The sequence below is a fragment of the Erpetoichthys calabaricus genome, chromosome 10, assembly GCF_900747795.2.
Source record: "Erpetoichthys calabaricus chromosome 10, fErpCal1.3, whole genome shotgun sequence".
NCBI classification, from domain to species: domain Eukaryota; kingdom Metazoa; phylum Chordata; class Cladistia; order Polypteriformes; family Polypteridae; genus Erpetoichthys; species Erpetoichthys calabaricus.
The window spans coordinates 140,212,790-140,238,038 of record NC_041403.2 but is presented as its reverse complement, the minus strand read 5'-3'; the positions used below and the strand labels follow the sequence as shown (position 1 = coordinate 140,238,038).

At 40.4% G+C, this 25,249-nt stretch overlaps 1 protein-coding gene across 3 annotated transcripts in view; it reads right to left on the bottom strand.

Moving 5' to 3' along the window:
- LOC114659463 (protein TMEPAI-like) overlaps nucleotides 1-24,894 on the bottom strand; it is a 40,924-nt gene extending 16,030 nt beyond the window's left edge. Inside the window, exon 1 of one of the 3 annotated variants that reach the window (XM_051933191.1) lies at nucleotides 24,278-24,894. In XM_051933191.1, coding sequence (XP_051789151.1) covers nucleotides 24,278-24,512 — 235 coding nt within the window. In that variant the 5' untranslated portion in view covers nucleotides 24,513-24,894. The remainder of the gene's footprint in view (nucleotides 1-24,277) is intronic. The other 2 variants (XM_028811969.2, XM_028811968.2) reach the window with 2 other exon arrangements.
- Between the last annotated feature and the right edge of the window lie 355 nt (nucleotides 24,895-25,249).

Sequence of the window (25,249 nt, the reverse complement as noted above, 5' to 3'; positions counted from 1 at the left end):
AAGGTGCTAGCCAAAAAATAAGTAATAATAATAATAATGGCATACATATCAGAAAAGAGTTCATAGTCTCACCTGAGTTGGATCAGACAGATCCATGCTAAAGAGCCTCATGAGAAGGAATACTGTGCAACCAAATTCTATTACTAGTGACTTTCCCAAAGCCTTATAACTTCTAACTCAGAGTTCATGCCCCTTTCTTTATCCACTTGAAACCTGACAATTACTTCCAGCTCAATCCCTGTAGTAATATTTTTGCTAGCCCAGGTTTACCACCTGTCTCTAATGTGCCAACTTTAGGAGCCAGTCTCAATTTCACAAAAGAGTAACTGCAGACAAAAAAAAAAGGAACGGAATGGCTTTCTGTTCAAAAAAATCTTCTTTCTCTCTTCCGACACTACAGTACCCTTTAAACATTTCAAACACTGGAATTAAAGGGTGACAGCTAATATAGTGCCAGCAGGTAGTCAATCAGCTGAGAAATGATTTCAAAATCCTACTTTATTACATAAAAATTATTAATTACCATGAATATTTCAGTGAAAGACTTTGCAAATATAAACAAACTCCAGACCATGCTGATTAAAATTTCCCTGGAGTGGAATAACAGAACTCCATTACCCAAAAAAACAAAACAAACTAAAAAAAAAACAAACCTTAAGACAGTAACAGTCAACCAGTATATTGAATTTCAATATATTGTGAATTTCCCCTTGGGATTAATAAAGTATCTATCTATATATCTATCTATCTATAGAAAACGCAATTTCAAAGTCATTTACAACCATGAACTCACAGTACTGTTGATTTCATAAATATTTTTCTTCTTTTGGAAAAAGGCAAAGTCCACACTTCAAGTTACACAATAAATAAGTGGCAGGGGTTCAACCAGAATCCTTGTGGTGAACTGTTTAAGACCATTAACACTAAGCCCAGCCTACTGTGGTAAGATCTGTATGCAGGTGGATTAGCCTATGGTGTCCTGCATAATGGACCACCTGTCAGGCAGACCACACTTTGCGAGGCTCAAGGATTATGTCTCAGATATGGGTATGAAAAACACTGAAGCACCACAAAGAACAGTCCTGTCTCCTTTTTTCTTCACTCATATAAATATATCACCAGGTCATGTCACTTGGCAGAAATTCTCAGATGACTCTGCAATTATGGGGTGTCTTGATAAGGGTGATGAGTTCATGTATAGAATTCAGGTGGAGAACTGATTTTCTGGGTGCAGAAATAATCGTCTGCATCTTAACATCAACAAAACCAATGAACTGGATATTGACTTTGCAACTAAGTCTGGTTACTATTCAGGGAGCCAATGGAGAGTTGGTCCATATCAAATACATGCTGTTCTGTTCTTATAACACAGAGGAACTATATTATAAAGGGCACAACAGCCTCTTTTTTTGTTTTTAAGGAGAGACAACATTCCTTTATCTTCTACAACTCTGTGATGGCCAGTGCAATTTTCTATGCTGTGGTGTGCTGGGCTGGTAGCATCAGTTCAATAGAGGCCCACCGAATCAACAAGCTAATTAAAAAGGCAGGCTCAGTTATAGGATGCACTCTGGACCCACTGGAGGTGGTAGCGAAGGAGGGAATTAAAACAAAACTGAGTGCCATTATGAACAATGCTGCACATCCTTACTCTACTTTATACCAACATGTATAATACCTTACTATGACATTTTCAGTCATTCTGGTCTATGTTTACACTATAGTGTGTGTAAAAAGCTACATTTCCCCCATGGGCAAATATTGTTTTATCTATGCATAAGTATATGCTGCATATATTGTTTCAGCCATCAATATTCTGAACCTGTCATGCAATTAATGGGTCATAAGGAATGAATGGCATGAGCAGTATGACACAGACCAAGCCCAAGCAATCTTCAAGTCTGTAACACTGCCCAATCACATACACTATGCTAGGCTCACTCATACTGGGATAACTGCAAACCACCAATCAATCTGAACTGCATGTATTTCAAATGATGTAGGAAACTGAGATATGAACCCAGGTCCCTGGAGGCTTAACCACTGCATACACTATCTGCCTTTTGCAATTACTTTCACACTAACTTGTCTTAGAAAGCTCAATAACATGAACCTCCCTACCCCCTGCCAGAGTTGTAAAAAGTTTATACAAACAAAAAGGATTCCTGCTGTTAAGATCAACAGCACAGTGATTAAGCTTCACCTACCCAAAGATGAACCAAATTGTTTGCGTAGGCAATGTACCATCTGGCCACAAATGTTCTGGTGGTGGCTTTAAGATGCAATTTCTTATCAATTTTGCAAAAAAAAAAAAAAAACAGCTTTATTTGCACCTTTGTGTGCCAAACAATGCTCTCATAAGTTTAGAGATGGGACCTACAGTTACCACATCAGTGGATGTTGGACGATATTCACAAAACAGTCCGAAGTGCTTTTTGCACCAACACAATGCAGCATATGGACTGTGCTGCATATATGTGCCATAAAGCAACTATACTGGGCCACTTATTGAAAGCAAACCACTATGTCCACCTCTCTGACACAAATAATGAATTTCACAGCAACTATTTTTCTTTAGCTTATTACCACAATGCACAAAATACCACAAGAGCTGACTATTTGATGCTTATTTTGAATATCAACTAATGAAATGCCAAGTCAAAAACAAGTTATAGCATTTTCAGTTCTAAATATATGGTGCTCTCACAGGGGAGCATAAGAGATGTGCTACACAAACACCTTTAGTACACAAGGACCTTAGATTTCAAACTCAGAAGTGCCCTACCTGCATGAAAAACAGCACTGACAAAAACAGAAACCCTTATGTCATACTAAAACACCAATACTATACCCAATGGAACACAGCAGTAATATAATCATCCCACTTATGTTCCTGCTAATCTAAATCAGGGTTATATTCTAAGTGTAAATGTAGACAAGATTAAACTCAAAGAACTGGTAACAAGTGCACTCTGGCCACAGCAACTTAGAACCCACACACAAATATCAAAGAGGTCAGTGGTTTCATGGTATTGCGAGGAATCCACCAAACCTGTAAGTGCTGGTAGAGCCCAGAACAGGCTCAACATGTGGAATTCTTCAGGAACATAATGCAGGTGCTTGGAAGAATCTCTAATAATGCAAGCAGAGCAGAAAGACACAGCTGGCCGTTGCTCATCTCTATTCAGAAGACACTAAAAATAAATGGCACACCAGCAGACGAGCTCCTGCAGGAGTCAAATGTATTGTGTGGCTGCACAAACAAAATGATGTAATTGCAGTAAAAAGTAATAAGGGCTGCTTGATGCAAAGTTAGCATTTCAAACTTACGCCTATTGATAATCTGTTGAACATATTTTACAAGAACACACTGTGTATACATTGTCTTGTAGCTATATTAGCTACATTATTAGTATTAGAATAGTGCAGCATGTATACAATATGTCTGGAAACACCTCTCATCTTCCAAGTTCTCACTTGACTATTCAACCGACAAAACTTCCACCTTGTCACTAATTTTTCAGTCTTGCTCAGCTGTTAATAATTACCTCATATTACTAATTGTTTGAATGTGTACTTTGAATTCTAAAATCTAAAAAGAAAAAAAAAATCCTTCTGCATGCAATGTCTTCTGAAACACACTTCCCCTGTGCCCACTTTCAGGCAAATTTTTATAATAAAGGCCTAAACATGACAAGCAACTCAAAAGACAGCAGAGGAAAAAAAGAAAAAAAAAAAGATTATATATATATATATATATATAATGGTTGAAGGAAGCTGGATATTTCTAGATGACTCTCATTGAAGGCTGCATATTTTAAGCCTCTGACAATGCTGTACTTCTTACCAAAGAAGCTAACATAAAACTGAAAATAAGCCAAAATGGCCAATTTCATTTGGTTTTTTTATACCCTTTTTAACATTATAGAGCTTAATTTGTTATGAAAAATTTTCATCTAGTTTTATTAAGGAACGATTTTTGAAACAAAAACCTAAACCTATCTTTCATAACGTTTTACACTTCCTGAATGATCTGCTCAGGGCCTTATCATCTGCTTTGGAAATCTGCACTATCGTTATTTTATTGTTAGATTTGACAAACTACAGGATAAAGAAAATATGCTTCTTCACATCTGATAGTTGAAAATGGTTGAATCCACATATTTCCAGATTTGTCGCCTACAACTGTTGAAAAGAGGGCGGATTTTACAGCACCAAGGAACACTTGCACTAAGCTGACATTAGCCTTTTGTTTCCAGCCAGGCTCCGAGTAATAGTGGGTGGTCAAACCCATATTTACTACCCTCCAGAGGAAGCCGAAGAAGAGTTAAACAGAATCATTCCCACAATTTTAAAAACATGAATAGGTCCTATTAAGACTTGGAGCAAGACTGGAAATGGACTGTCTGAAGTAAATGCTTACCTCAGCTAAGGGAATAAAAGAAGAATGCCAGTAATGTGAGAGCTTGACTAAACTATACATTGAAATATTCATTTTGATTAATATAAACATTTTTTTTAATAATGATAGTAATAGCATTAATGTTATACATACAAAACATAACCGATATAATAAATACAATATGTTAATAACCAATAGCTGACCACTGTAACTGGTGTTTGTGGCATAGACCTGTGGTCTCAACCTTTATTCCTCTAAGATCCCACAGTGTACCACAACAATATATTAGGGTCCTCCTACACAGGGCATAAGTTATTTACCCTCTTATACTTTTGTTGCAATCTTGATAAAGGTGCTTGTTTTTGAACTTCTGTTTATTAACAAAAGTATATTTGTCACAAGTGTATATTTAAAGTACAATACAAAATTAATATGCCATTTCAAAAACAGCCTGCATGTTTTCATTAATTAAAAGTTATTTTTACTAGGGCATGAATTTTGTACTCAAACAAAAAACAATTAGGCATTTTTTAGGGTTAAATAATAACCAGTAAATTTCCAAAATATTGAATTTGTCATTGCAAGTATTTTTGATAACAACAAAAGTCCATCCAATCTCCATTCAGACATGATGAGGACATTGGAAGAAGCATCTTAATAATATACACACACAATTATATACTATATTTATATATTTAAAGCACATTTTAAAGGTGGTCTTTGAGAAAACATTGAGTCATTGCATGATGTATGAAAAATGTTTTGAATATTGATGAAAGAGGCTTCTTTAAAAAGAGAAGCTTGAGAGCCCACTCGTAAGCTTGATTTTTAGTGATTTAACTATTTTACTTCTAATTATTTTCAGTTGTCATCTTGTGTCACCCCCCAGGAAGTTTACTGGGGTCCCTTAGTAGACTGTGCCCCCCAGGGCCCAGCTGAGAACCACTGGTGTAAATGACTTGTTGACACAGCAGGTGGAATGCTCATGATGCAGTAAGCTCAAAAGTTTCATTAAAATTAACATGAGGCCAGTACCCTTGTGAATAACTGCTGTAAAGTGTAGGAAGTGGGCCTCTGTGGTCTCTGTAAAAGTGAGCCATTGGTACAAATCTGAAAACCAGAAAAACCTCAAATGCAATGCTGTGTGGTTGAGGCTGAGGCCAACAGTGCCATATAACTTAAGACTTCAAAAGCTATCCAACTCACGAAGGCATCTTGCCATTCCATAGTCGTGAAGATGCAAAACTCATCAAGCCTGTAATACAAACAAACTCTCCAAGAACAGAAACACAGGAGCAGCTGCAACCAAAGCCCGACTGAATTAAGTCAGTTTCAGAATTGGTGGGGGTTACATGAAGCACAGGATGTCCCTGGAAATGCCTTTCACTCCATTCTGGGCTCAGCTCGTAAAACACAGCACACCAGGCCCCGCCGCTCAAAGTTTAGCAGCAGGTGGGAGATTTAGTTTTCTCACCAAGAAAAGTTTTCTGAGGGCAAAGTTCAGGGGTCATGGGAGTTCCCAGGAAGGAGAAAACCTGCCCCTCCTTTGTATGCACACAGGGCTTGTTTTTATTGGCTGGGGAGAGAATCAATGATGCTTGTAACGATGTCTAAAGACTAAGAGTGTGTTTGTGTGTGTGTGTGTAGGAGGTGCCCTAGTTTTATGGGAACTTTCTTGTGAACTGCAAAGGATACAGACGGCAGTGTAACCTTCACTGTGGGGATGGGGCTAAATTCCAAGACAGGACAGCGTGGGAAAAAGCCAAGTTACATGGTATTGGAGTGAACTCTTCCATTAACTACAGTGGACAATGTCACCCTGACACATGGCAGGCCAGACAGGAACTTTAAAGGCATGCAAATTGAAGCTAACTGGATGCCTGAAGTCAGTGTAAAGAGGCGAGTGTTCGGAGGACTGGACCTTAACACTCACATGACTTGTCTCTTCATTGAATGACTGCCTGCGTGAATGGTCAGCAAAAAAAAAAAAGTTGTTCAATATAAAGTGATCTCCTCTACGCTTCATATTGTTATGAAATTTTCTTTGCACTTCAGCAGCCACTAAAAGAGAATAACATTACAATGCAAGTCAAACTGGCAACTCTAGAAAAAAAGCCAATCTCAAAGTCAGCTATATCACTGTGAACCTTAAGGAGAAATTACACAACAGCAGAGAATAGGCCAAGTGACCAAAGCCCAAAGAACCCAATATGGTCAGTGTGGGACAGGAAGTTTAGAGAAAGAGACAGGGTGTCAGTTTTGCTGCCAAGTACAGAACACTTCCCGACACTGACAGAACCCCGCCGCAATCCCCCCCCAATATGGCAAGAAATGGAGCTTGCAGAACAAGACATAACTCGAAGCGTTGTGGAGGAACGATAAATGTGAGAACTTTTCTTCATACCTGTGTATTATTTATTCATGCGTGTTATAGTACTCTTTTATAGTACTGTACATAACGTGACTGTTTCGTGATTTCCAAAGCTTAGTGACGATCGATCGATAGATAGATAGATAGATAGATACTTTATTAATCAATGGGAAATTCACATTCTTCAGCAGCAGCATACTGATACAATAAATAATATTAAAGAATGATAATAATGCAGGTGAAAAAAGAGACAATTACTATGTATAATGTTAAATATTAACGTTTACCACCCCGGGTGGAATTAAAGAGTCGCATAGTTTGGGGGAGGAACGATCTCCTCAATCTGTCTGTGGAGCAGGACAGTGACAGCAGTCTGTCGCTGAAGCTGCTCTTCTGTCTGTCATTATCGATATCCTCCAAGCTTACACTGTATATTATATGTTTAGATAACATGGCACCATTGATACCTCACAGGAAGGGGTCCATAACACTTTTGTAACATTTACCCCGTTTTTTTTTGTTTTTATTCTTTCACAAATTACAAATCTTTAATGCATCACCTAGGCTTGCAATTTGACAGGACAGCAAGAAATGCTCAGGTTGTCAATTTCAATTAATGTTGCCATTACATCTTTCACCATACAGATTATATGCAGTTTCTATTAAACAGTTTGCAAATGTACATGCCCTTGCACACAGCAGGTACTGCCACGATAAAGTACGGTCCTCATGACTCTGAACTGGATTAAGTGCATTTGACAATACATGGATATATGGACACTTTTGTTGTTGTGCTGCCTTAGACACCGCAGAATGGGTTGTGCAGAGAATGCAGGGAATTTCCAGGGCTTCATCAGTAAACTTGCCCATTTTGTATAGGTTTATTGTATATGTAAATGGTAGTTCTCAACCCATTGATTGGGGATCCTCTTCCTACTTGTTTACAGGTTCAGTAACCAGTGACTTAACATGTAAAACAAGATGTAAACATACAAATAGACTGCTGTAATTTCCACATGGAGGGTTCATTAGACGGGAGCTTGAATGTTATTTGCATTTATATCTTATAGATTGTGTTTGCTTGTGTATCAGTTAGACATTTGTTATTTTTTATACTATAAAACACTTAAGCATACTATTCACTTATTAATCCATCCATCTACTATTTGAACTAAGTCAACTTTAATATCTCTGGGAGTAAGAGCCAGTTCTGGCAGCATCAACCACAAGGCTGGAAGCAAACCTGGACAGAATTCCTGTCCACCACAAGGTACACTCATTTGCATGAGACTAATTTAGTGTTGACTATCAACAGTATAGTCATGCTGCAGTATGTGTAACTGGAAAGCTAGACAACTGGAATACCACCACATTCTTTAAATGTCACAAAGCCGAAAGATGAGCCACTGGCCTCGACACTGTTCATGAATGTGGTATTTTTTAATCAAAAATCTTTATTAGCAAATTTGATAATCTTTTGTTTTGTTTAATACGTGAATGTGGGCTTGTGAATGACAGTGCACTGCCATGAGCTGACACCCTGTGCTTCTGCTTGTACCCAACACTACCAGGATAGACACCACCCTCAATGAGCCTGGAATGGATTAAATGAGTTTGAGAATAATAGATTATATTAAATGCATGAACAAAAGCTGACACAATGTAAATCTTAAACTGAATGGTTCCTTTTAAACTTTTGCATATAATCTCTATCTCTCTCTGTATATATCTATCAATATATTTTAAACACATTCAATATGCAGAGAACCTATTATCATAACTTGGTAGCATTGTTTAAAAACAGGCAAATATGTACATTTCTACAAAATCATTGAAATTTAGTAAAGATTTTATCTTTGCAATGTTGACTGATTTCAAAGGAAAATGTAAAAGGTGCATCCACACTATACACATTTCCTGGGTAACAAGGTAAAGTAGAATGACGCCATGTAATAAAGCATTTCTTAATAAAATCACTTAACTGGGTCGCAGATCAGCACCAAGGAAGCAGAAACGCTTTTTGAAATCCTTAACACCTTCATATATGCTGCAAAAGAGTTGCAGAGTGAAAGTTCCAAAGATAATCGGATGTGTACACAAATTTAGAATGTCTTACTTTAACATTACAAACAAGGTGCTGCTGTAAAAGTTTACTGAATTATTTGCTGATACAAATTCATTAGGAATACAGGCACAATAGGTGCAGCAGCAAATTGAATATGGTATTGCCATTCTCTGGAGGACTGTTCATTAGTCTTTAATTTTGATTTCTTTCTATTAGATATTGTACGTTTTTCAAACATAACGTCGATGCTTTTTGAACTGAACCCCCATGTCAAACTGAGTAGGCACATTGGAACAGTAGATAACTCTGAATCACTGGCCAGACATTTGAAACAGTGGGTTCATCATGCCACCAAGATAGATGTTCCTCAGAGAAGCTGTGTTATAAACAATCTCTGTAAAGTACTCCAATGTCAATTGACAGATGAGGGAAATTCAAATTCCCTAAAACAACGAAGAGAGAGAAAAAAACAATCCCAGTACATTAGACTTGACTACAACATCCTCTTGAAATACTTGTAAAGGATGCCATTCAACTGATTATCTTATATTTTTTTTTAATGACACAAGGGATCCAAGAATAACACACCAGACAGACATCACTTACATTGGGAATACTCCCCTCAATATACAGAAGGAATCACACAATAGCCCCCAACCCAGACAGAGCAGCTGCCGCAGACCCCTCAGAGAGGTGCTCTGAATGAAGCAGCCAGCAAAGGCCCAATTGAAATTCAGCAACGGCGCTGGGTATTGTCATCTCCCTGAACATGAAGCACTCTGCCGACAGCACGTCTAGACAGGGCGGACAAAGAGGCAGCGGCGCACACGTGCGGGACAGCAGCCGGGGGCGAAAGGAGCACTTGAGCACAGGGTCAGCAAGCCTTTTCAAGTCAGTGCTGGCAGGAGGAAGCAAAACAGGCCACTCCCACTGGCAAGGAAATGCCATCCTGGAAAGGGCAATGCCATCTCCCAACAGCTCTGCAAACAAAACAGAAAGTGGCACACTAAAATGGTTTAACTGAATCTATGCATGTCACACACGAGCATTAGGAGTTGTCAGTGGGACCCTTCCGAGACAGACAGAGCCACAGCAGGGGAAGAGCCCCTGGCAGAAAGGGGAGAGGGATACAAAACATAGGATGCTTCTATAGTTACTTTGGCCTCTACAAGACTGCTCAGCTCACAGCCACTGTGCTTCACTCACTCATTCATTGCTACTTCTCAGATAACATTTTCCATGTGAGAGATGAATGACCCCCAGAGCTGAGGGAGGGTGGGTTACAAGAAAACTAGACATACCCCGACACTTCAGGGAGTTACAAGATGTAAAATTGTCTGCTGCCAACAGAAAGAAAGTCAATCATTACTTAATGTAGGCACATTTTCATAAAGTGATCTTTAAAGAAAATTAACACTTCACGGTGCAAGAAAAGTGAAGAAAACGAATAACCACAAAGCGAAGGAAGAGACATGTTACATGTGGCAGAACACAATACCACACTCAGACAATGTGGAAACAAAGAATATTGATTTACTTTTTATTTTACTTGGCAATATTAAGAGTGAGTTTTATCATAAGGTGGAGGTCAAAGCTAATTAGTATAACACAATACACGAGGGTTCCAACAATACAACTAAGGACCAAGACATGAAACTAACAGAAGGTTCAAAAACCTTTATTCACAACAGTTGTTACAAGAGTGCAACAAAAGACATTAATTCACTAGAGATGACAGAGAATGGGGTTGACGACAAAAAAAGATATCCTTCCATCAGGTAAAGCTCAGATACAGACAAGCATCCTACCCTTATGGAACCTCTTAATTCAGTTCAGGGTCAGAGCTTTTCACAGCAGGTTGCGTATGTCAGGATGCAGCCCTGGATGGAGTGCAAGTCCATCAGAGGGCACACTTGTTCACCCACACAAGGTTAAGTTACCATTGCTTATCAACCTAACACACACCTGCTAGGGATGTGGGATTAAACATGAATCAGTATTTTATGTAGCACCTTTCCAAAGGATAACTGGATCACTAAAGCCCGTTAAAAAAATGACTGATTCTAGTATAAACTGTAGTACAGTGACTAAGAATTTGGAAAAGGTTCTCCACTTCTGACTGACATTCACATTTAACCAGACTGGGGTCCTATTGTAAAAATAAATTAACATGTGAGCAATTGAGCTGCATCCTCATCTTGTAAGTCACCTTCAATAAAGTTATGGAACAAATATAAAATAAAACAAAATGCACTACTGCTCTTCCACAGACCACTTGCTGAGACACAGTCTTTGCTATCTCCCCAAAGACAACTGGAGAACAAACTGCATGACAAAAAGTGTCGGCACTGCTGTCAACCACAGCTGACACACAGGCACCCATTGGATTAATCTTTATTTTAAAATGGAATCTTTGGCAGCAGCCCTATCACAAAATGAGCTCACCATATTAGAATTCAGAGGAAAAAAAAAATGCAGACTTAGGAAGGCACCCCAGTCATGGCACAAATACGCATTTCTGCAAAATACATTGTATAAGCGAAATAATTTGGCAATGAAATTGCTTTAAAAGCATTTCATAAATTAGAGGAGGACTGACTAGTCAAAACATTTATTACCCGACACAAATTTAAAAGGCTGTTGTGTAATATAATACACTCCATAGAATTGATAAGAGTGGCACATGATACAAACACCCCATGTATAATGGCCACCCCTTACGGTCCCAGCCCAGACCAGTACAACTCTGAACACAATGGGGGTTTTTACAACTCTAAATGTAACATCACCATTAGGCAAATATGGAGTTGGCAAATCATAGGATTATTACTGTCATTATTGCCATGTGGGCAGAGCACAATAAAACTCTTAACTTGCAAATGGAAACCATCATGCAACAAATTTCCAATAGTGTCATTTCTGATGGAAGAATTACTTCTTTATTAATTTATAGATTACTTGATTTCAACATTAAAACACATATTCTAAGAGAGACCAATGCTTCAGAAAAAAGCTAGAAAATTAAAGGTTTGTTAAATTAAAAAAGAAAAGTCAAAATAAGTTATTTCATACATATAGAGAAGCACACTAAATTAAATTTCTTTAAACAGCCAATCACCTGTATGATTACTTAATGAAACAACAAAAGACAGCTGAGTGTGAAATACAACGCATTTCACATCACCAGCCGTGAGTAGGTACTTCATAGGTTGCTGTCCATCAACAATGACTTTGGAATCTGTACTCAGCAGCATTTTGGTGCATCAAGGGGTTGTTGTGGATATGTTGTCAGAAATTAATGATCACACATCCACGTATTCAAAGAGCGACCCTACAAAGACCTAAGGCAGAAGGTGGCATGGCTCTACCCAACTTTCAGTCTTATTACTGGGCAGCAAGCATACAAGCTATAAAAACCTGAACACAAAAAGATGAACATACATAGGTTTGGTGCACAATAGAAATAAAATCCTGCAGTACTTCTTTATACTCCTTGCTTTGTGCCCCTATTAATACAAGTTATTGCCGATATACTAATAACCCAATTGTGCTTCACTCACTCAGAATATGGAACCAATGTAGAAAGCATTTTAAGATGGAGAATCTTTTATCTGTGGCACCTCTGCATGAGAACCACCTTTTTCAACCCTTGCAAACATATTATGCAGTTTTTAATATCTGGAAAACATTTGGGATTAAATTGCTTAGAGATCTTTATATAGACAACATCTTTGCATCCTATGAACAATTACATTCCAAATTTAACTTTCCAGCAACACATTTCTTTCACTATCTTCAAATTAGAAACTTTGTTAAGCAGAACCTGCCCGATTTTCCTCATCTCCCACCTTCCTCTATGCTATAAAAAATAATGCTCAGTTTCGAGGACTTAGACACCATTTCTGCAATATATAAAATTATTTTACAGTCCCTCCCTTTCAAAGATCCAAGAGGACAATGGGAAAAAGGATCTCTCACTCAACATATCAGAAAAGGAGTGGAAGGTAGCAATGCAGAGAATTCACTCGAGCTCCATATGTGCAAAGCATACAATTATTCAACTCAAAAGTATATATCAAGCACATCTGTCTCGCATAAAACTGTCCAAAATGTTTCCAGGGCAAGATCCAACCTGTGAACGTTGCAATCAAGTTCCAGCCTCACTGGGTCACATGTTTTGGGCCTGCACCAAATAAACATCATTCTGGACAAATATTTTTAAGTGCCTTTCAGACATCCTTGGTGTCACAATCCCTCCTAACCCATTAACAGCTGTGTTTGGTGTTCTTCCAGATGGGCTTAAAGTGGAGAAGGACAAACAAACTGTGATTGCCTTTACCACACTATTGGCACGCAGACTTATTTTGCTAAACTGGAAGAATCCTAACTCTCCTCTTTTAAGTCAGTGGGTAACTGATGTTTTATATTATTTGAAATTGGAAAAAAATGCATTCTCACTTAGAGGATCTGTGTAGAACTTTTTCAAAACCTGGCAGGATCTAATCAATAATAATAATAATAATAATTCATTACATTTATATAGCGCTTTTCTCAGTACTCAAAGCGCTATCCACACAGGGAGGAACCGGGAAGCGAACCCACAATCCTCTACAGTCTCCTTACTGCAAAGCAGCAGCACTACCACTGCGCCACCTGTGAGGACAATAATATTTTAGAATAAGCTCTTAAAGCACTGAGGAAGCAGATTCTCTTCCCATTTCTTTTTCTTCTCCATTTATCTTTATCTGCCTGTTAAAGCTAGTAAAAATAAATAAATTGATGAGTTTAAGTGTTACTCCATTGGCCATGCTCTTTTTCTCAGGGGTGGGGGTTGATTTGTTTTCAATCCTATTTTTGTGTAAAAATGTATCTATTTGAATGGAATGATTACAATAAAATTAATAAAATTTATAAAAAAAAAAAAAAAAAAGAAATTAATGAACACAAGGACTCCTTCATGCACAAACTACTGCATCATGCAGCAGTTGACTACAACCACTAAGACAGTCTCATATCAGATGATGTCATGCAATTTACAATATTTTTATGTAACATAGTTTTTGTGATGCCTGCCTATGGTAAGACAGACTTAAGAGTTTTTAGTTTAACTTTTCTGAATATTTCAGTATAGTCTACAACCCCTCGTATAGCATGCTAACTAATTCCAGTTTGCAAATTAAAAGCAGTCCGAGATGCCACCAGTGAAAAAATGTAAGGCTCCCCGTTGAACCCTTTGGCCCCGAGTAAACTCCAAGTGATAAACTGTTGTTCCTCACAACAGACATGCAGAATTCTGAATGTAACGACTAAGACAGCTGCATCTTATGAACCATTCCTACACTGGAATTTAACAGGTATGTAGTATTGGGCAAAAAGAACCCCCTTCATATAGATGATATTTCAAGTGGCCGTAATGAAGGCAAAGGTCCCATGCACAGTTTATTCGTGCATGTCCAACACACTGTGTTTAAAATGCAAAGCTGTTCTCACTGAGGCCTAAGGGCCAGCACTTTTTGCTACTAAAACTTACCATAAACATATTTCCAGAGGACGTGACATTTAATGACATTGGTAAGACAGTGCCATTAAAGCAGTTTGCGAAACAGAGTGCTGTTAATGATGTCATATAAACTAAAGATTAAGTGACTGATAACAGTACAAAATTACTGCATAGCGATGACACCTATGATTAATTAAGCTGGCATATGATCAAAATATTAGACGACATGTCTTGGAAAATGGATGCAGTACGTTAACCAAAACATTCTTAAATTCTCAGTCCCAATTCAAAGTCACGGGGGTCAGAGCCTATCTGAGCAGCACTGTGCCCACTTGCAGGGCTCACTCATACAAGGCCACTTTAGAGGCTCTAACAAACTTAAGATGCATATTTTTGCAAATGTGGAAGTTTAACTTGAGCACAAAGAAGAAAACACATGGAAAGCATGCAAACTCCACACTATCAATGAGTAAGTATGGGAATTGATCTCAAAGTCAAAGTGAACGTTATTGTCATCTCAACCATATACAGTACAAGTATACAGATAGACAAAATTGCGAAGCTCAGGGTCCACAGTGTAACAGCATGAAGTGCAAATAATAAAAATAAATTAAAAATTTAAATTTAAAATTAAAACACAAACAAGACAAGACATTGTGCAAAGACAAGACAAAGAAGTAGCAGCAATATTGACGTGTAGTAAGCAATATGAACATTGATGCAATGTATGGTACTTGCAATCTAGATACATAAATTTCCCATTGGGATTAATAAAGTATCTATCTATCTATCTATCTATCTAAATATACTCAATAGATATGTAATACAGTATAATAAATAAATAAATAAATAATAGATATAGATAATACAGAAATTATCAGTGTATGATAATAGTTGTTTAAGACATGTGTAAACAATGACAGGTCAGAATGTTTCACAGAAGGATATAAGGAATGTCAAAATACTTAAAGGTCAGTATGAGATTTTCAGTTCTCTTTTTACATGCACACTCATCTTTGCAGGAAACTGGCTTGCATGTATAAAAGTTCTGTTTTTAGAGGTGGTTGAAGCCGTGTGGAAGATCCCAGGGGGCAGCCTGGTGTTAAGGAGTCTGACAGCTTGGGGGTAAAAACTATCCTGCAGCCTGGCAGATCTGGCTCTGATGCTGCAGTATCTTATTTTAGATGGCAGAAGTGTGATAAGTCCATGTGAGGGTTGTAAGGGGTCCTGCACAATGCTGCAGGCCTTGCGGACACTGTGTTTGTAAAATATGTCCTGTAGTGAAGGGAGAGGCACCCTAATAATGTTCTCTGCTGTCTTCACTATCCTTTGCAGGTGCTTGCGGTCGGATATGTTGCAGTTGCCATACCAGACAGTGATGCAGCTGGTCAGAACAGTCTCAATGGTGCCTCTGTAGAACATGGTGAGGATGGAAGGGGGAATACTTGCTTGCTTCAGCCGCCTTAGAAAATGTAGTCTCTGCTGGGCTTTCTTGATTAGTGATGAGTTGTTATGCGTCCACGTAAGTTCCTCAGTTATGTGCACACCAAGGAACTTGGTACTTCTAACAATCTCCACATCTAAACCGTTGATGCTGAGTGGGATGTGGGCAGGACGTGATTTTCTGAAGTCCACGATTATCTCTTTTGTCTTGTCGACATTGAGAGATAGATGATGGATCTGTGAAGAGGCAGGACTAACTGCCTACCACACTATATTGTTCCTGCTCTTTGCTCAAGTTTAAAATGCAAGCATTTCTGAACTCTTTTGGCTAGGACCAATAACATATTTATAGTTTTTGTGGAAATTTTGTTCAGTGTCTCTGCAATGGATTGACACACCATATACAGTTGCTTCTTGTCTTTACCTAATGCTGCTAGGACAGGACTCTGCTCCCTGTAACCCAGAATGAAATTAAGTGGATTTGAGAATGCTAATTTATGTTATGTTAGGTTTTGGAATATTACAAACACAGTCACTCCAGACTGGCTCCCAGGAAATTTCTAAAAAGCACATACATTAACAAAGAAAGGGCCATGGTCCCTTAAATCATGGCTCAACAAACTACAATGTGTATACCATAGAATCTTTCAGTCCATCTTGATGTCACTGTCAATGAATGAGAATAACAAAGCTATTTTAAATAAATAAATAAATCACTAGGAAGCCTCGTTGACTTCAGATCATGTGAGAACTGCACCTATAAAACATGTGGGGGAAAAATACCTGAACTAGTTCCTGGAGTCTTGCCAGTCCCACATCAACACAAAGGCAAGTCTCATCTCATCTTTTTTTTTTTTTTTTAAACCACCTTGTCCCGCAGTACATTGCAGTGTTAACAGACAGATGAATGCACGGTCTATGTAGCACAGATAATCACAGCCCCAAAAACTCTCATGTATGCAGAGACGCCATGCGGGCTCAACACCTGCAAGGCAAATGGTGATGATCAGCTGCAAAGCCTATCGAGTGACAGAAAACAGCAAACACCACCGATATAACCCTGTAATTATCATTGTTAAGGTTATGAATAATGAAAGATACCTTCTCTTAAATATTTTGCTTTGTCACCTGGAAAGAAGTGTTTTATAAAAATGGATAAAAAATAAAAATAATTACAATACATTGCTGTTGCCGTGATAAATCTTTAAAAGCTTTCATATTAACATACTAAAAGGAAAGGTGCTGCATTTGTTTTAGAAGCATAAAACTAAAATTTTCCCTGTCAAATCTTGTCAACTGTTAATTATTCCTCATGTGTATATTTGATTTAGGTTTTACTGTTTAGTAATAGGGCGGCACCGTGGGTAGCAGTGTTGCTTCCCAACTGCCGGAGACAGGGTTAGATTTCTGGTCTGATTGCTGTCTAGCTGGAATTTGCTTATCTGCCGGTGTCTGTGTCGGGACTTTGTCAATGTGTCCTGGTTTTTCTCTCGTATCCTAAAGATGTGTAGTTTAGGTGAACTGGCAACTGTAAATCAGCCCAGTGTAAGCTGAATCTGGATGGAGGAGTGTCTGTGTATGTGCATCCAAAACGGTGCCTTGTGCTTAATGCTGCTAGAACTAAGCAAATGGCTTGATGTTTAGTAAGAGACTTTTTGCTGAACTTGACTAATGCTGTAGAACTGATTACAATTTTGAAAATCATATTTATTATCATCTTAGCATTATCTTACACATAAGAATAGTAGTATGTTGAAACTGACATTTAAGAACAAAATGTGCTGTCTTTACCAAATACGGCAATTGAATCAGATGGGGTGATTTCATGTAAATTTAGTGAGTATTTTATTGAGAGACTTAATATTATTTAACTTAAACAGCAGACTCCTTATGTGTCTTAATCCAGATTATGATTATGCCAGCCCTGAGATACTTGAAAACTGTGTAATTTTCACAACCAAATAACTAAATAAAAGTATGACTGAAATGAAACTAACAAAGCTATTTTCATCAACCAAAATAATTTGATTTTCATCATTCTCGTTTTGCCTAAAATTAATGAAGGCGGCATGACTAAAATGTGACTAAAACTAACATATTTTAGTCTAAAGACTAAGACTAAATGAAATATAGGTGGCAAAAACAACACTGCTGGTGGAGGAGGTGTGAAGGCACTTGACATTTTACAAGACTGCTTGAATACAGGTACACTGCTGCCTTGATATATGCTTTAATAATAAAAATAATACATTTCATTACATTAAGGAAGAATTGGCAAACTCTCGTAATCAGATTAAATACTCTGCACAATACTGGCGGCATTCAGTGTTTCTGAATACCACATAAATAACTGCCCTTTACTTTTGGTTTTTGGTTAATCATAGTAACAAAACCTCCTCTACCCTATTATTTATCAGCCTTGACATCATTTGAATCTGGCACTTTCTAATCACTGTAGCAGTGTATGGAGAAGATTCCCAGTTCCTTTCTTGATTTTTCAAAGTAGTAAAACAAGCCATTACCTACTGGGCAGGAACATTTAGAGGCAAAATGGAAAAGTCATTAATTTGATTGCAGGTGATCTGCACTACTGAGAGGCGACATGATTAGTGAACGGTCGAATGGGAAGCAGTGACACCCTGGATGCAGGTTATTGAGACTAATCATTTAGCCCTACTGATTTCTAAACACTTTACAATGACATTCAAAGTGGCCAGCACCACTATTCTGTTCTTTCAGAAAAGAGGCACACTGCCTCCTTTTCTTTTTTGTTTATTCTGCTCCTGGTCTCTGCGAGTGTGCAGTAGCTGGAGCCTCATGACATAAGGTAAAGGAAAGAAATGCTATGCATTCCCAAATTTGGGAAGGGGATGCTTAAAAGAGCTCCCCTTCTCTAATCTGTGTCAGGGTCAAGATCGGCGACAGTGCACATGCAGCAGCTATGGAAACCATGTCAATGAGCTTATTGACATGTACACAGCCAGACACCATCCCAGCATTGAACCCTGACCCTGAAGAGAAAGGCGACCCCCAGTCAAACAGCTCCTGAGACTCTGCTAATGGGAGGAGTGTTGCTGTAGCACAGAAAGCCTTTGCCGGCTGCTACGTCACTCAGCCACCCATCTGCTTCTAGAGCTACGGCAGGGCGGTCAGCCAGGGGTTAAAGCCCCTCCGACAGGCACAGGCCAGCTCGTTTGCATCACGTCTAGACAGCTGAACAAAGGCTGTTTGAAGTGTGGGGAAGTGGATGGGCAGCCACAGCTCTAAAGCATTGCTCTGAGCAGTCCAAGCCAGCCTGACTGCTGGGCTGACTGCCACATGACCCACTCCAGGTGTGGACAGAGCCAGGGTGGAGCAGAGAAACGTGCCCCAAGGGTCCCTGAGCCTTGCCATTCAGTATGTGTCACAATCAGCTCCATGGTGCAACAAAGAGTCAAGCAAGGGGGAAAAAAACAAAACCAAAAAAAAAAAAAACACAGTGTGGCCACCTACTCTCAAAGCAGCCTACACTGACTGCCCAGTCTTTAAGTGGGTGGCAGCAAAAGTCACTAATTAACTGCTGATACCAACAAAAACAACGGCACAGAAAGGTGATTCACAAGGAAAATTGCTTAATGGCACTGTAATGACCATCCCTGCTAGACATTCTTTATTAACCCTGGGCTGTTCACAGAGCCAGCAAGATACCAGGCATGCTTAATGGATTCTGTGCACCTGAAGAAGAAGGCAGCACCTGCTGTGACTTTTGGAAAAGTGAGATGTCAAAGTTCAGGTCAGGTCACTTAGCCTAATAGTTCAGGAAAGAACTCTAGCAAAGTGCCTCCCAAAGGGCAGACACTAAGGGATTAAAAAGAAATACAGACATGGACTTTGGGGTAGCCCAGACGCATACAACTACGGCTATAAACATACTGTATCTGTGCTCCCACTCTGAGAAATTCAGCTGCTGCTATAGACAGGATTGCATACATTTATTTCTAAGCAGCTCAGAGGGCTATGCTTGGCTACAGACTGGAACATTGTGTACCTTCTGTGGGGTATAAAAGAGTGACTCTAACCCAGAATGTACGTGTTGATTCACAGGCAGCACTGGGGCCCAGACATGTTCAGCAACGGACAGACAGACACGTACATGGTCATTTGTGGCAGGACTACAACATTCTCCAGTTATTTTTAGACTAGTGAGAGCCTCACTCACTCACTCATAACCCTGGCAGCACAGTAAACAAAAGCCCAGACAGGACATGACGGGCCAGCCAGCCAGCATTCACACAAAGCTGCTTCTCACATGACTAGTGAGTCAAACTGCATGAGCCATGCCAGCAGGACACCCTGAGCGGGAGAGTTAGGAATGTAGCCACCCTGGCTGACGCCGACTCTCTTGTGCTGGACAGGAGGAGGAGGGGTGAAGGAGCAGAGACTGCCCTCTTGTCCCGACCTCCGCTGGCAGAGAATGTAGGAGGTTAGAGGTGCAGGGCAGACATGGAGTGGGTGGGCAAAGACATTAGCAGAATAAGAGGTTAGGGTAAAATGGGTCAGGACAAGAGCACTGCAAGCTGCTCTTACAAATAGAAACCTGTGCTGCTTTGGACCAGTACAGTCCAGTAATATTTCCAACAGCAATAATGACAAATGCTAATTTGCCCTTAACACCTGTGCTACCAGTGACCTTGGCAATTGAGAAGGGGAAATAAAAGCCAGGAAAGCAAAAGGAAGCTCCAGGGAGTTAAAGTAAGAAGGTGTCGTCCGGAGGTGAATGTAATAAGTAAATCATATGAGGAGAGAAGCAGCAAAGCAGACAGAAATAGCGGTGGCCATGTGACAGGAGAGACATTTTCAGGGAAAAGTTATTTCAAGCCTAGCTGACCGGCATCCACTGCTACCTCCTCCCTAACCAATCTCTGATTGATACAGTGTCTTTCAATGCAGAAAGCTATACATCCAAATGACAGTGTATGGATCCCAACAAAAGCAGTTCTAAAAGACTTTGAACCCTACAATCTCACTCCCCTCAAATCATTCGACAGTGTTCCTGCTCTGGACCCAAGATGGACTTGACAGACACCATCACAGCACTGCATAGGCTCAGACAGTCTGGTGGCCAGTGCTCAAATACAGGTGGACCATGCAGCCCTATCAGCTAGAAGCCACGTAGCCAAAATTAAAATGTAAGGCCAGCCATGGTCCGGCAGTCTCACAGAGTGGGAGCTTTGTCTCCTTCATAAGAAACAAAGGCGGAAGTCAAACAATTGTGCATTGTGTGATCAAGCTGTCATTTAGAGCAGATTGATGGCCCCGCTGTCTGCAGACTCGGGACGTGCCGGGCAAAAAAAAAAAAAAAAAAAAAAAACACAGAAATTGCTTGGAATGAGATACAGTTGCCACGGCAACAGCTCCAAAGGCAGTGACAGTGTGAACTCCATTTGGACAGGTCTGTAAATGAGGTGTACTAGTTGACCATTATTTGAATGGATGTGTTGTTTTTCACCATGGTCTTTGTCAGAATGACGTCAGGCCACAAGGATAAAGTGCCTTGCATTAAAGTAGAGTGAAAACCCTGGGAATTTCAGAAAATGCAGCAGCTCGAGGACAGATTTTGGAGTGCTTTTGTCAGTGGTCTCCTTGGAAGAACTAGTGTGTGGCAGTGGTGATTTAATAGGTCACTCACTGGAATGGCTACTTGATTTAACGACAACCCAAGACACATAGGGTCAACTTAGAAAGAAGGCCTTCAAAGTCAAAAACAGCCTCACAGAGACATCCAGATATGTCACAAATAAAGGTCAACAGCACAAATAAGCACTGATGGAACTAAAACCAGTAACATTAAACATTGCGCTAGCCAACAAATGTCTCCAGCTGGACTGTGCAGAGATCACTCGTTGCACTAGTCGGTATTGCCAAGCCAAGAGGGAAGGGAGGAGTCCTCACAGGATGCCAGGAACATCTGGCTGCCTCCACCATTGAGCTGTCTAAGTGCCCCCCTAAATTCAGCTTTCTCCGGTCTGGAGAACACTCGGCAACACAAGGAGAGCTGCGTCATTGCAGCTGAGCTGTTCTTTCCACTAGAGCCGGCCAAAACAAAGTTTGACTCACAGCATAAGTAAGGGTGTCCTCCAGACCCAGGCGAGACATGGTTGATGCAGTGGAAAACTGGAGAATTTCAGAAACCAGAGAGATCCAGTTTAGCTAAAGAGCAGGACTGTCACATTCTAGAAGCAGTCCACAAATCCAGTGATCAGAGTGCATCTCTCGATGATAAACCAAATGGCCCAGTAATGCAAGACAAAAATTCACATAAGGTGCTTATACAAACATAATGTATACACACCTAAACATGAACTGAATCATAAGCACATACATAAGTATACTCTACATAAATGAGCAAAGCCACAGAAATACTGTAGAGTTTCTGCAGAACAAACATACAGTAACATGTTGTGATCATGCACCATATACTGTATGTTTGTATGCTCAAGTTTGTACAAGGGCATACTGTATATAGAACAAAAACTTACATCCCAGGACAAACACACATTTCTACAAGGCATTACATACATATAGCATGCCATGCCTACAGGCATAGTCACACATTTGCAAGACAAGAATGTTCAAAACCAAAACACACAGGTTATGGTACATATATAACACAAAGAAAGAAACTGCACAGAACTCAAACGTTATTGCATGTTCATACCTCTATACATAAAGAAAGAACAGACAAAGCAGCTCCAAACTCATGTAATGCACACATATGCATAACATAGGTCTGCACAAGGGGCTAACATACAAAGGATTTTCAGACACATATCCAAAGATCACCTTCATGCCTTTGGACACGAAGCATACAGTATATTAACATTATTTCTGCATGTACACACACACACACAAGGCATGACCTTAGACAACAACAACACATTAAGTACTGACAAACACGTTAACACATGTATAATGTAGATATAAAAGGACATGTATTTGTGTGCCGGGTACACACAAGACACATATGTAGACAAACACAATGGCAATTAAAAAACGTTCATTCACACAGGACAGTAAAACACCAAATAACTTAACACAGTCACAGTGATTAATTGCTCTTTATCTGCACAGATAAAACTTGTACGATGGAAAACTGCATCGTCGGGCAGGGGGTCCCAAACTGCATAACGAGGGCTGTCATTGTTTAACAGCTGACTTTCCGCCTCTCTTACAAGCCCCGTTTCAGCTGACTGAACACCAAACCTTCATACCCTTCATCACTGTCCAGAGCTTAACACTCACAAATATTCCTTAGTCACACCTTTATTGGATTTGGAATAGCTCAAGCATCACCCCAGGGTGCTTCAGTCCTCCACAACCTAAGCACTCTGTGCTTGAAAAACACAACAGCCTACACATGAACAAATCCCACTCAAATGATGAACAGTTCTCCAGATTTGTCTATTTTAAGTGAAATAAAATAACTGCACCCGTCACACAAGGCTTAGAAAGCTCCTACTGCCAAAACTCAACACCCAGATATGACATAGCCTCAGTCACATCTCAGTGGTTTATCTAAACTCAACCAGAAAGAAATAAACACACACACACGACATGCCACTAAGGTCACAGGATCTCTTCAACCTCCAGGAAACACAAATGTGCAAAGATTTCCATCACAACAGTTAAAACACTTTTAAATCTTGAGAAATCATAGTTAAATAGAACCCTACCATCACCCATTGTGACATTCTCCAGCCAACCCCACAAATCAGTTATAACACAATCTTGAATTGACACATCACCTCAGCAAGACGCACTTAGTATCCAGGGCTATCTACATACCAAATACACATCACCCACTTTGTAATAAGTCATGTACTCTCTTCTTGAACCCCGGAGCCCTCTGCACCCACATGGAAGCACTAAGCGCGCCTGTGGGCGCAGCAAACGCAAGGCACAAAACAACCAATATGGCAAAACCCTCCGGATTTGTCTAAGCGAAGATACACCAAGCACCCCATGATTAGGTAGCTCAATACCAGCAAGTGGGCACAAACACACCATCGACGCGCCAGGGTGACCAGCTCCTTTAGACATTTAATACACATAGCGAAGTGACACAGTTCTGGGTGCACAGGAAATGTAAGAGACACCGAAACAGCTGCCCGAAGTGACACAACTCTGTGTCCGCAGGATGTGTAAGCGACGCAGACAATCAGCCCCGTCACTCTCAGACGCGTCTCCGCGGCTTATCTAAATCCAGCCGCTCCTGTCCTCAGCTCACTCCCGCGGGCCGCCGCCGCCGCCGCCTCCCTCTGCTCTTGTCACTTATTACAGTTCGTAGCGTCCTGAAGTCTCCTACCAGTCTTCTCAGCTCATACTCTCCCCCTCTTTTCTTCTGCTCTTCCCCAGCCTGGGTGGTCGAATTGTTTAGCAAGTTGAAGCGGATGCTTGTCCAACCACCTCTTCACATCAAGTTTACTCGGCGGCCCTCGGCTCCCCAGCCCCACTTACTGATTTCCATGCTCTGGAACAAAGACGACCTCTTGCAGTTACAAGTGCAGGAGACATTGGGCTGCGAAGCTGCGGCCGCGGTGCTGTTCAGCCCCATGAAGCCGAACATTGACGGAGAGCAGCCGGCTCCTGGCGAGGACGTGGCTCCTGGTGGCACCGCTGCTCTCGGCCCTGAGAGACACGGCGGTGTGGAGCTGCTCCTCCCGAGCGGATCGGACCGGATCGCTCCCCTCATTCAAGTCCAAGGAGACGCTGCCGGTGCGGGCCAAGGCAGACAGGTGACGTCACCGCTAGACTGGGGGCCGCCGAGTGGCGGCGGGACGAGCCAATGGCTAGGCGCCGGGGGCGGAACTAGGGTAATAAGCCGAAACGGGGGCGGGATGTGGGGGATGGGCTAAGGGTCTTTTAAGCAGTTCGCTGAACAGGCGCTATAGAGGAGGATAGTCTGGAAGGTTTTGAGTTTGAGCCTGTAGTATGGCTGCAAAAAAAAAAAAAAAGTCTGTCTGACAAGTTCTTGTGCGCATGTCCCATTGACTGTTCTTGAGACATGGGATTCCATAAAGTGGACTTCAACTGCGACAACTCCGCCTTTAGAACCACCTCCAGCGCGATAAAAATAACAAAAAAAAAGCTCACTGTGGTCGCAGTTGCTGGCGTTTTGCTGACACAAATAACCGCAGCCAAGCGCTAGATTCCCGTGTGTCGTTTATTGTCCTCCAGCCTCCCTGCCGGTGGTTTGGGAGCTTCTCGCCTACAACCGACCGCTTCAAGAGGAATTTTTGTCAGCAGAAAGGCGTAATTTAAGGTGGTATCCAGCATATAATGTACTTTTATTACGGACCATCAACTTGTTCCACAAGCTGGCTCTGTCTCTTTGGCACAATGCAGTTCCCATACCTGATAGGCATTAAGGTCATTGTTGTGAACGAATTAAATATTTAGCTGTTCATCTAAGCAAAATTATACATACAT